Source organism: Equus quagga, chromosome 2 (assembly GCF_021613505.1).
Source record: "Equus quagga isolate Etosha38 chromosome 2, UCLA_HA_Equagga_1.0, whole genome shotgun sequence".
Classification (NCBI taxonomy): Eukaryota; Metazoa; Chordata; class Mammalia; order Perissodactyla; family Equidae; genus Equus; species Equus quagga.
The window spans coordinates 183,778,724-183,791,924 of NC_060268.1; the positions used below are offsets into that span (position 1 = coordinate 183,778,724).

The 13,201-nt window shown below is 47.5% G+C and overlaps 1 protein-coding gene across 2 annotated transcripts in view; it reads left to right on the forward strand.

Annotated features, from left to right (window-relative positions):
* The window catches only part of INPP5A (inositol polyphosphate-5-phosphatase A), a 226,732-nt gene that overhangs the window by 139,838 nt on the left and 73,693 nt on the right, over window positions 1-13,201 (forward strand). For both annotated transcript variants that reach the window (XM_046652236.1, XM_046652237.1), the window contains exon 5: window positions 3,103-3,166. In XM_046652236.1, coding sequence (XP_046508192.1) covers window positions 3,103-3,166 — 64 coding nt within the window. The remainder of the gene's footprint in view (window positions 1-3,102; window positions 3,167-13,201) is intronic.

A 13,201-nucleotide genomic window follows, 5' to 3' on the forward strand; every position in this document is an offset into this window, starting at 1 on the left:
TGTGTGCTGTAATACAAAGGCAGACTATGTGTGTGTGCTGTAATACAGAGGCAGACTGCGTGTGTGTGCTGTAATACAAAGGCAGACTGTGTGTGTGCGTGTGCGTGTGGACATGTGCCTGTGCCTGAGGTATAGTACAAAGGCAGGCTCTGTGTGCGTTTGTGTGCACGCGTGCAGGCTGTAATACAAAGGCAGAGGAGTGTCCCCTGCTGGAGAGGCTGCGGACCCTGCCCTGGTTGGTGGTCCTCCAGGGTCGTATTGCCGTCCTGGGAAAGCGTGCCCTAGCCCGTGCCCACATGAGAATGACTTAGTAGTTTTTGAGGCAAGAGTTGATTGATTCTAATACATTGTTTTTTATTTATAATTATTGAAATGCCTCTTTTCCATCTGAATTCCACATAATAGTAAATTTAGCTTTGCTTGCATGATGAAATATTTATTATTTTTTCTTTTTTATTTATTTATTTTTTAAAGATAGGCTTTTTTGTTGTTGAGGAAGATTGGCCCTGAGCTAACATGTATTGCCAGTCTTCCTCTTTTTTTTTCTTCTCCCCAAAGCGCCCCAGTGCCTAGTTGTATATCCTAGTTGAAGGTTCTTCTAGTTCTTCTGTGTGGGACGCTGCCTCAGCATGGCTTGGTGAGCAGTGCTAAGTCCATGCCCAGGATCTGAACCCACGAACCCTGGGTGGCTGAAGCAGAGTCAGGAACTTAACCACTCAGCCACGGGGCCGGCCCCGAAATGCTTATTTTCAAATGTGGGAGCAGGTGGGTGGCTGTCAGAAGGATGAAAATTGATCTAACTCCATAACCCACCTCTTGTAAAACCCAGACACAGCTGCACACGTGTTGCTCCCTCATGGTGACGCTGACTCAGTGGCTTTGTGGGGGTGCATTGCACTGTGTCGAGCTGTCTTTGCTCAGGGGCACAGCACGGGGACAGTCTCGGACCTTTGCAGCCAGGGTCCCAGCAAGGCCTGGGACACGTGGTGGGGGCCCTGTCGTGGAGGGTTTCCCCTCTCCTGGGATTATGAGATCTGGAAAGCTTTCTCTCCCTGTGTTGCTGACTCGCCTTGTCAGTGACACCTAAGGAGGTAAACGCCGTGGATGGCTCTGCCCCAGCATGTGGGTCGGAACTGCCTTTCAGTGAGGCCCAGATTCCAGGGAAGGAGGCCGAGACCCACATTCTCTTGTGGTCAGCTCATCACACCCCTGGGTTGGTCACCAGCCAGCTTCCCGGGCAGGAGGGGGACAGAGGCTCCTGCCTCTTCCTGTGTGTGGAGACAGAGGCAGGCAGGGCGGTGCAGGTGCGCGTCCTTACCTGGCGCTGCAGAGCTGGCTGGGATGTCCAGGGGCTGTGAGGCGCCAAAAGGGACCGGTCCCGAGTCACCGCAACCTCGGCCTCCCTTGTCCTGCCGCCAGCAGTCCAGAGCACCCCCGAGGCGGCCACCCCCCCACCGCCCCCACTTCTCTGGGCTCCCTCCTGCCCTGCAGCCCCTCCCCCCACACCCACCAGGCAGCCTTGCACCCAGAAGCCAGCCACTCCCTCCAAGCTCCAGGCCGAGGTTGGGGGGCGCGTAAAGGACACTGGCAGCGAGTTCGGGAACTTGAACTTGTGCTTGGGCACTGGTGATCTTTGGCATCACTGCTGGTTTTCTTCATCGAGACCACAGTTGTGTGGTCACGCACAAGAAGGTTCTTCCAGAGATCCACGCAGAAGTGTTCAGGCGTGAAGGGTCATGGGGTCGGCAGCTACTTTCACGTGGTTCCACCAAAAACAGCGTGTGTGTATGTGTGTGCGTGCATGTGTGTGTGCGTGTGCACTCAGACACAGAAAGATGGAGTGTGCGTGCCAGTGCTGGCAGCTGGGAATCTGGGTGAGGGGCCCTCACGTCATTGTCCTGCTCTTTCAGCTGTAGACTTGACACTTTTCAAGATGAAAAGTTGGGATTACAAACGCCCGCAGTGGCTCGACGTCTTTCCCCTCCAGGCAGGCCCTGTGTGCTCTTCCCTGACTGCCCTTGGTCACAGCGGGCTCCTCTGCTCGGCAGCTCTGTCCACCATCTCCCTCGGTCCCTCTTTCTCCACTTTGTCAAGCATCACCACCTGCCCCAGGAGTGTGTCTTGGCCACTGGGATGTGAGCTCCACGAGAGGAGGGCTCGTTGGTCTGTCAGATCTGAGCTATAAAGGTCTAATCCACAGACAGTAATAGTCATCTTTTTGAGGGCATCATTCAGTGGGTTTTAACAAATGCATCATTTTGTACTCACCGCCACAGTCCTGTGGTAGAGTATGTTTATCGCTCGAAAGTTCCCTAGGTCCCTTGTTGGGGTTGTCAGATGTAGCAAAAGAAAAAAATATATATATACACGTACACACATATGTCTCTATATAGACATGAATACACACAGAAATCTTTATGTGTATATATATATATATATACACACATACACACACGAAAAACACGAAGTTCAGTTTAAATTTCAGATAAACAAGTAACTTTTAGGGTCAGGTGTCCTATGCACCCTCCTTTGGTGGCCCTTCCCAGCCCAGCCCGGCCCGTGCAGTTTTGCCTTTTCCTGGATGGGGAAAGCAGGACTGGACCTCCACACCCAGAGTAGCTCCTGGCCCCAGGCAGGCACTCCATGGCTGCTTGTCCAGTTAGTCCCTGGAGGGGCAGGCCTGGCTCGCTCCCCAGGACATGATGATGCAACTCAGTCCTGAAAGACGAGGAGGTGAGAGGGAGGGAAGGACAGGGCAGAGACCAGCATGTGGTGGCTCTGGTGCGGGCCATGGGTGGAGCAGGGACGGCCAGACGGCCTATGGCAGAGCTGAGGGTCCGAGCCCTCCCGGCAGAGGTGGACAGTGCTGGTCGTGCGTCTGTGGGAGGGAGGGCCGACTGCGCGGTTGGCCCCACGGCTTGAGCTCCAGGTGTTTGGGTGTCAGTAGGTGCTGTGGTTAACATCTCGAGTCTGAGGGACTGTGATTAAGTTACAAGCAGTTAAAACCCTTATTCTAGTTGAAAAGAGCTTTTTATTCGCTGCTTACATGGCTTTAGAGGTGTCCCAGGCCCGGCTCACTCGATTTCTCTTTTTGCTCTACAGGCACTAGGAAGCTTTTATTTTCTGCACGAATCCTTAAAAAACATCTACCAATTTGACTTTAAAGGTAAGACTCCATGCTGTCCCTTGGTGGTAGGCCCCCACGCTCTGCTCGGTGGCCTGGCCTCTTCTGGTCCCTTCTGCCCAGTGCCCCTGTGGGAGGGCCAGTGTGGGCTGGGTTTAATTGAGTCACTTGCCGGCAGTCACTAACCAGGGATCTGCCCCGGGGACTTCCCACTGCCGCGCCCTTGCCAGCTCTCCTGCTCCAGGCCAAGCTCAGGCCGTCCCGTGATCAAGTTACGAGGAGAAGGAAATGGTTTTGTGTCTGTGTCCCTATCAAATGTGAGAAAATAGAAAACAGAATGGGAGGATGGCTTATTTCAAAAGTAAGCAGACGAGAGGGTGTTTGGGGCAGAAAATGTTGTCCCATATTAAATGGGCAAACCTGCGTGTCTGTACTGAGAAGATTTGCTCTCAGATGCTCCCGATGACACAGCCTTCGTCTTTGCCTGGGGCATTCAAGTCTGTCACCCCACATCTGAGGAGTTTCCGTCCCTGCCCGCCCAGTCTGCAGGGTGCTCGTGTGTTTCTCTTCCGTTGGAGATCGTCTCTTCATGTTACGTGTGAATTCCTGTGAGCTCCATTTGGGCTGCTGAGCCAGATCACATTAATTTGAAATGTCATTAAAGTTGTAATAACTGTGGAGAGCAACTGATTATGTCACTGTGTTCAGATTCATTATCTTTCTCGCTTGGAGACAGATCACCTCTTGCGGAATGGAGAAGCAGAGTCTTCTCCAAATTGCTTGAGTAGTGATTCCATCAATGTTGAAAACAGGATCCCAGCCAGCAGGGGACTTCTCGCTGGCCTGTTACCTGGGGATCCTTCACGTACCGTTAAACATGAGCACCTGGCTTCCCACTGAGGAACTTGGTGGAATAGTCAGGTGGACTTGGCAGGAGACGGGCCAGAGGCTGCTCTTCCCACGATCTTAATAAACACTGGACATCAGTGTGTTGTGTCCTCAAGCAATGGAACTGAGAGTGACCGTGAGCAGAGGGGACATGTTCAAACACAGCGTGTTCCAGGGGAAGCTGGAGCAGGCCAGGGCTCCCCTTCCAGGAAGGCTGTGCCTGGAGCTTGAGCTCGCCCCAGATCCATTGGACTTCTCCTTTTGTGAGTAATCCTTTGCATACATATCTTATTACTAAATCAGATCAGTCATAAGTACCTGGCTCGCCTATGGTTTGTTTAAAACTGTATGTTAGACATACGTTTGACTCCAGCAAAACTTTACCCAGGGGCCTCCACAGTATCAGTGACAAGGAGTGTGACAATGACGGACAGTGGACAGGTACTGAGCGCTCGCGCCCAGCAGGGGTATGCGTCAGTCCTGACAGCTCTCGCAGTGGTCCGGGACGTGGTGTTCCTGCCGTCCTGCGGCACGGGCGTGTGGTGCGGGGCTCGGCCGCCTGCCCCCTGCTCTTGGAGGCTCGCTCTCCTGCCTTGAATTGAGTTACAGCAAAAGCAATCCAGAATTTGTGAAAAGTTTGAATAAACTTTTTAAAAAGAAATAGCCTGAATTTTAGCGAATAAGTATCTAGTTAGAAATTTAAGGACTCCCAAAAGGTAAAGGTGAAAGGGGTGAGAGGGACTTCCAGGCTCCCATCCAGCATGTGAAGAGCTCGGAAGTCATGGCTCAACATCCTCGCGAGAAAAAAGCCAAACATACTGAACGTAGGCAACTCTTCTTAGAGCCCCCCGAGGAGCGAGGCCACAGGGCATGCCACTGCCCGCAGGACTGGAGAGAAGACGGGCCTCCCCAGAGAGTCGGAGCTGACCGGGAGCAGAGGCTGCTGCTGGAGCTGCCCTGCCAGGAACAGCCAAAGGGTGTTGACCCCACGCTGGAGGCCGGGTGAGGACTAGCCTGAGAGAGATTCCCGGGCCCCAGCTGTGGGGCCCCACACTTTCGCGAGTTGCCTGCAGGAGCCCCACCATGTGCTCGTGGTGAAGATCAGAGAAAAAGCCGCTTGTGCTCCTGGCAGAGGGGAGAGGAGCTGTTTAGAAATATGCCTAGCACGTCCTGTTCATAAAGGCCTGCCCTCAAGGGAGACCACTCACCAGAGCCCCACCCACTGGGGTCCTGCCTGGGCCTAACCGAGGAGGGAGGGAAGAGGAAACTCCAGCACCCCAAGTCTTCTGTCGCACTGACATGGGGTACTGAGAAGCGTGCGTGACAGTCACAGCCCAGGGCACATGCTAAGTGAAAGGTCGAGACCTAATCATTCTACCTAATGTAGAATGTTTTCCTCCACCCAAACTCCACCACATCGTGGCGTCGAGCTGTTGGGATGGAAAGCCCTGCAGAGCTCAGACTCCGCTGGAGAAGGAGTCTCACAAGAACACGGACACTGGAGGATGCTTTAGCCTCCAACTCCTGCAGTGGACGCAGCCCAGCTGCTCGCCAGGTAAGCATGAAGCCTTGCACGGAACTCCTCGCTACCTCAGCCCTTTTTACCCAATTGTTCATGTTCTGCTTTCAAGAAAAAATTACAAGCCATGCTAAGAGGCAGAAACATGATCTGGAGAGAAAGTATGCGTCAGGACCAGACTGGAATGTGGCAGAGATTTGGAATTTTCAGACTAGGAATTTAAAATAACCGTGATTAATATGCTAAGGACTGTAATGGAAAAAGTGGATAGCATGAAAGAACAGACGGGTAACTTAAGAGGAACCATAGAAACTAAGAAAGAAGCAAAAGGAAAAACTAGAAATCAAAAACAATGTAACAGAAATGGAGAATGCCTTCGATGGACTCGTCAGACTGGACATTGCTAAAGAAAGAATCAGTGAACTAGAAAATAGGTTGTTAAAAATCTTCCAAATTGAGAAGCAAAGAGGAAAAACGAAAAAGAACAAAACGTCTAAGAACTGTGGGACGGCTACAAAGCAGTAGCATGTGCGCAACGGGATGCCAACAGGAAAAGCGGGAGGGGGAGCAGCGGGAGAAATACTGGGAGTAATGATGGCCAGGAATTTCCCAAAATTAATAATTGACACCAAACTACGGATCTTGGAAGCTCAGAGAACATCAAGCAGGATAAAAACGAAACAATCTATACCTAAGCACATTGTATGCAAACTGCAGAAAACCGAAGATGAAGAGAAAATCTTGAAAGAAGCTGGGGAGGTGGGCAGGGGGACACGACATCCCTTCCCTGTAAAGGAACAGGGATAAGAATTATATCCACCTTCTCTTCAGAAATCATGAAAGTAAGGAAGATGGTGTGAAATATTTAAATTGTTGGGGGGAAAACCCCCACCAACCTAGAATTCTGTATCCAGCAAAGTTGTCCTTCAAAAGTGAAGGAGAAATAAAGACTTTCTCAAACAAAAGTTGAGGAAATTTGTTTCCCATAGATTTGCTGAAAGAAGTTCTTTGTTAGAAGTTCTATGACAGAAGGAAGATGGTATAGGTCAGAAAGTTGGCTCTACATAAATAAAGATTGTTAGAGTAGGAATAAATAAAGATAAAATATTTTCTTCTTTTTTTTTTTTCTGAGGAAGATTAGCCCTGAGCTAACATCTGCCCCCAACTCTCCTCTTTTTGCTGAGGAAGACTGGCCCTGAGCTAACATTGTGCCCATCTTCCTCTACATGTGGGACGCCCGCCACAGCATGGCTTGACAAATGGTGCTAGGTCCACACCTGGGATCCAAACCAGCGAACCCCGGGCTGCTGAAGTGGAAAGCACGAACTTAAGTGCTGTGCCACCAGGCTGGCCCCTATTTTTCTTATTCTTAATTGATCTAACAGATAACTTTTGTTCACAGTATTAAGAACAACAATGTGTTGGGTGACTGTTGCTTATGGATCAGTGAAATGAAGGACAGAAATGTTATAAGGGATAGGAGGGGGAGTTGGGAATGCTCTGTTCTAAGGAACCTGCGCTGTCTCTGAAGGAATGTAGTGCTATTTGAAAGTGGACTTGGGTTAGTTGTAAATGTGTATTGCAAACTCCAAGGCAAGCACTAAAAAATTTTTCAATGAAGTATAATTGATACACTGCAAGTAGAGAGAAAATAGAATTATATATAATGCTCAATTAAACCAGAGAAGGCAGAAAAGAGGGGAAGACAACAAAGCAACAAAGAACAAAGACAATAATTAGAAAAGTTACAAATAGGAAGGTATTAGCTCCAGCTGTATCAACAATCACTTTAAATGTGAGTGGCCTAAATACACAAAAGAGACTGTCATAGTGATTCAAAAAAAATACCCAACTGTGTGTTGTCCACTAGAAACCCACTTAAAATATATAGACACATAAAGATTAAAAGTAAGTGGATGGAAAGAGATATACACTGTTAACACTAATCAAAAAAAGTTAGAGTGGCAATATTAGTTTCAGATAAAGCAGATTTCAAAGCACAGAAAGTTATCAGGGATAAAGAAAGCCATTAAATAATGATAAAAGGGTCAATTCTCTAAGAAGACATAACAATCCTTAACTTGTATGCACCTAACAACAGAGCATCAAAATACATGAGGCAAACACTGGTAAAACTGCAAGAAGACATAGATGGATGCGCTGTTAGAGTTGGAGACCTCAACACCCCCTGTCAGAAATGGACAGACCCAGCTGACAGAAAATCAATAAGGATGTAGTTGAACTCAACTTCATCATCAATCAACTGGATCTAATTGACATAGACCACCTCATCCAACAACAGCAGAGTGCACCTTCTTCTGAAGCTCAAGTGGAACATTCACCAAGATAGACCACATTCTGGGCCGTAACACACATCTTCACAAATTTAAAAGAATAGAAATCACGCAAAGTATACTCTCGGAGTACAATGGAATTAAACTAGAAATCAATAACAGAAAGCTTGGATATAAAACAACACACTTCTTAATAACACATGAGTCAAGAAGTCTCAGAGAAATTTAAACATATATTGAACTGAATGAAAATGATACAATTATCAAAATGTGTGGGGTGTAGCAAAAGCGGTGCATTTACAGCATCAAATACATAAATCAGAAGAGGTAAGATAAAATCAATAATGTAAGCTTCTGCCTTAGGAAACCTGAAGAGCACATTAAATCCAAAGTAAGCACAAGAAAAGAAATAATAAAAATTAGAGCATAAATCAATGAAATTGAAAACAGCAACTCAGTAGAGAAAACTAATGAAATCAAAAGCTGGTCCTTTGAAAAGGTCAATAAAACTGATAAACCTTTAGCCAAGCTAACCAAGAAAAAAAGAAGACACAAATTACTAATATTAGATATGAGAGAGGGGCCACCGCTACTGATCCTGTGGACATTAAAAGGACAATAAAAGTATATTATGAACAAGTCTGTGCCTATAAATTTGATAACTTAGATGGCCCAATTCCTTGAAAGATACAGTCTACCCAAGTTCATGCAAGGAGGACTAGATAATCTGGGTAGGTCTTTATCTATTAGAAGAAATTCAATCCATAATTAATAGCCTTCTAAAAAAAGCATCAGGCTCAGATGGTTTCACTGGTGAATTCCACCAAACATTTAAGGAAGAAATTATACTAATTCTCTACAATCTCTTCCAGAAAATAAAAGCAGAAGGAACACTTCCTAATTCATTCGATGAGGCCAGGATTACCCTAATACCAAAACCAGACAAAGATATTATAAAAAAGGAAAACTATAGACCAGTAGACCAGTATCTCTTATAAACATAAAAGGCAAAAATCCTCAACATAATATTAGCAACTCAAATCCAACAATGTATGAGAATTATACAGAATGACCAATTCAGATTTATTCCAGGTGTGCAGGTCTCAGAATTCAAAAGTCAATTAATGTAATCCATCACGTCAATATGCTAAAGAGGAAAAGTCACATGATCATGTCAATAGATGTTGAAAAAGCATTTGACAAAATCCAACACCTTCTTATAATAAGAACTCTGAGCAAACTAGGACTAGAGAGGAACTTCCTCAACTTGGTAAAGAGCACCTACAAAAGCTGCAGCTAACGTTATACTGAATAGAGACTAGATGCCTTTCCTCTTAAAGTCAGTAACAAGGTAAGGACGTCCCCTCTCCCTGTTTCTCTTCAACATCATTATTGGAAATCTTGACTAATGCAGTAAGCAAAGAAAAGGCTTTTGATGGGAGGAGACTGTCGTTCTCAGATGACATGATTATCTATGTAGAAAATCCCAAGAAATCAACAACAAAAACCGATACTAATAAACCAGGTTGCAGGATACAAGCTTACTATACAAAAGCCAATGGCTTTCCTGCATACCAGCAATGGACTAGGGGAAGTTGAAATTAAAAACACAATACCATTTACATTAGCGCACACACAAAAGAAGTACTTACAAATAGATCTAACAAAATATGCACGTGATCTGTATGAGGAAAAATTCAAAATTCTGATGAAAGAAATCAAAGAAGAACTAAATAATAGGAAGATGTTCCATGTTCATAGGTGGGAAGACTCAATTTTGTCAAGATGTAAGTTCTTTCCAACTTGATCTGTAGATTCAGTACAATCCCATTCAAAATCCTGGCAAGTTATTTTGTGGATATCGACAAAATGATTCTAAAGTTTATATAGAGAGGCAAAAGACCAAGAATAGCCACTCAATATAGAAGAAGAAAAAAGCTGGATGACTGACACCACCTGACTTCAAGACTTGACTAAGAAGCTTCAGTAATCAAGACAGTATGGTATTGGTGGAAGAACAGACAAATAGATCGGTGAAATGGAAGAGAGATCCCAGAAGTAGACTCCCATAAAGCCAACTGATCTTTTTTTCTTTGCTGAGGAAGATTTGCCTTTAGCTAACATCTGCTGTCAATCTTCCTTTTTTTTCTTTTTGTATCCACCATTCACAAAAATTAACTAAAAATGAATCATGGATCTAAATGTAAAACATAAAACTCCTAGAAGATAACATAGGAGAAAATGTAGGTGCCCTGGGTTTAGCGTTGACTTTTTAGATACAACGCAAAAAGCATAATCTGTGAAAGAAAAAACTGGTAAGTTGGACATTGTTAAAATTAAAAACTTATGCTCTACAAAAGACACTGTTAAGAGAATGAAAAGATAAGCCGCAGACTGGGAGAAAATATTTGCAAAAGATATCTGATAAAGGACTGTCATCCAGAATTACAAAGAACTCTTAAAACTCAACAATAAGAAAACCCAATTAACAAGTGAGCCGATGATTTAAACACACACCTCATCCAAAAAGATATACACATGGCAACTAAACATATGAAAAGATGCTCAACATCATATGTCATTAGGGAATTGCAAATTGAAACAACAATGAGATACCACTGCACACCCATTAAAATGGCCAAAATCTGAAAAATTGACAGCACCAAATGCTGGGGAGGATGCGGAGCAACAGAAACTCTCATTCGTTGCTGGTGGGAATGCAAAATGGTGCAGCCGCTTTGGAAGATGATTTGGTGGTTTCTTACAAAGCTAAACATACACATTCTTACCATATAATCCAGCAATCACATCCTTTGGTATTTACCCAAATGAGTTGAAAACTTATGTCCACACAAAAACTTGTACAGAAATGTTTATAGTATCTTTTATTCATAATTACCAAAAACTAGAAGCAACCAGAATCTGTCTTTCATAGGTGGATGAATAAACAAGCTGTGGTACATCCATTCAATGGAATATTATTCAGCAGTAAAACGAAATGAGCTATAAAGCTGCAAAAAGACATGGAAGAAGCTCCAGTGTATATTGCTCAGTGAAAGAAGCCAGTCGGAAAAGGCTGCATGTAATATGTTGCCAACAATATGACATTTGGGGAAATGTAAAACAGTAGCGACAATAAAAAGATCAGTGGTTGACAGAGGTTGGGGGCAGCACAGAGGATTTGAGGGCAGGGAAACTGTGCTGTGTGATCCTGCAATGGTGGACCCATGTCATTGAGCATTTGTCAAAACCTGTAGAATATACGAGAGCAACAGTGAACCCTGATGTAAAGTATCAACTTTAGTGACTGATGGTGTATCACTATTGTCTCGTTGATTATCAGTGTGCCACACTGATGCAAGACGTCAGTGACGGGAGACTGTCGGGAAGGGTGGGGTAATGCAGCTCTGTGCTTTCTGCTCAATTTTCTGTAATTCCAAAACTCTTCTGGAAAATAAAGTCTACTTTTTAACAAAGAACAGAGGCCTCCTCTCCAAAAACTATTTGCAGTAAGCAAGGTGGCACCCTCCCCTGGTCCTGTCCTCTTTGCTCAGGGTGGACGGGTTTTCCTCCAAGCAGGTCACCTTCCTGCAGCAGTCTCTCCGCCCCACTCTTCGTTTACAGGAACACAGCAGGCCCTGCTCTGCAGCCACTGCTGTCCCGTAATAACGCTCTGCTGGTCTCTCTGCACCTACACAAGCCTGGCTCGTTGAGGGCTGTGGGCACCCATCCTTGGGGTGTCTGTCCTGTGGATGTCTGTCCTGGGGCTATCCATCCTGGGGGCATCTGCCCTGTGGATGTCTGTCCTGGGGGGTATCCATCCTGGGGGTGTCTGCCCTGTGGATGTCTGTCCTGGGGGTGTCCATCCTGGGGGCAGCTGCCCTGTGGATGTCGTCCTGGGGGGTATCCATCCTGGGGGCGTCTGCCCTCTGGATGTCTGCCCCGGGGCTGTCCGTTTTGGGAGCGTCCACCCTTCTGTAGCTCATGAGCCGGTGCCCCCTGGCAGGTTGTTGTGATGATCTAGACTTTGCTACGAGGAACCAGAGCAGACGTTTAGAAAGAGTGTTTTTCTTTATTCTCAGGTGCAGGTGAAACTCAAGGCTTGCCATGGCTGTTAGTTGCAGGGGGCCTCTGGAAAAAGGAGGGTGTGTGTGGGCACTCTCTCGTTTGTGACAAATAACTTGCTGTGCAGAGTGCCCCACGTTTGCTCAGCGGTGTGAGCGGTGCCACGGCTTGCGCTTCCCCATGCAGGAGGTCAGCCACATCTGCCACCCCTCCCAGAGTGGTGACAGCAGTAGGTGTGTGATCCTCCGCCTTCCAGTCACTGGCCAAGCTGGGCGGGGAGGGGGGCTGCGAGGCACCCCTTAGAACTGAGCAGAGGTCAGAGCCACTGCGGGGGCCTGGAGCTGCGTCTGGCCCTCGCCCTCCACAGATGCCCCTGGGGCCTGGGCCACCCCTCACTCCTCTAAACAGGCCACTGGCTCAGCCCTGCCTTGGGGGCTCTGGGCTTCTTCCCCTTTCTTGCTGAAGGTGCTCATTTCCCCTGGGCAGTCACCCAAGAGGACATGCCCTCGGGCTTCTCCACACTCTGGCCACAGGGCTTCCTTCCATCTGAGGTGTTCTCCTTCCTCCTTCCCGCCTGGTCCAGGCTCCTCCATCAAGACCCGGCCCAGGCCTCTCCTAGCGGCCACACTCATGGAGTGTTCCCATGCTATGGGTTCAGCACAGATTGTCCCAGATGAGACCATCCCTAGTCCTGTGCCCCTGGAGGTCCAGACTGAGTCCTGTGTCCTCACTCGTGTCCATCTGTATGTTGCATGTCTGCGTTCCATGTCCATGTCCTCACTGCTCCTGGGAGGTTGTGGCCATGCCTCCTGTCCACGTCCTCAGCTCCTGGCTGTGGCCCCACGGTGCTCAGGAGACGTCCTGGTACCAACTGGTGCAGGAAGAGCCCAGAAGGGAGACACCACTCTGCAGGGGGACGTTTGAGCAGGACGTTTGCAGGGACTCAGCAGCGAGGAGGGGAGCTGGAGAAGACTGGGGGTGGATGCGAAGGAATTGGGGTGAGGCCAGTCTGGGAGCCCGCACTGCAGGCTGAATCCACGTGGGAATCGCCACATCATTGAAGGGGTGAGCAAGTGGCCGTTTGTGCCGGGGCAGGCCTGCTCTCCCAGGACGTGAGCTCCCTGTCCTGTGTGAGCTGTCCGTCCGCCTCGTGAAGGAGGACACGGCCGTGACGGGCCCGTGGTGGCAGGTGTGCCAACGGCCTTCTCAGGTGGCACTCCCTCTCTGACCTCCTCAGTGTGAAGGCGGCTGTGGGGTGATGTTTGATAAATGCTGTCCTTCTGCAGAGATGGATGGGTGGTTACAGTAAGT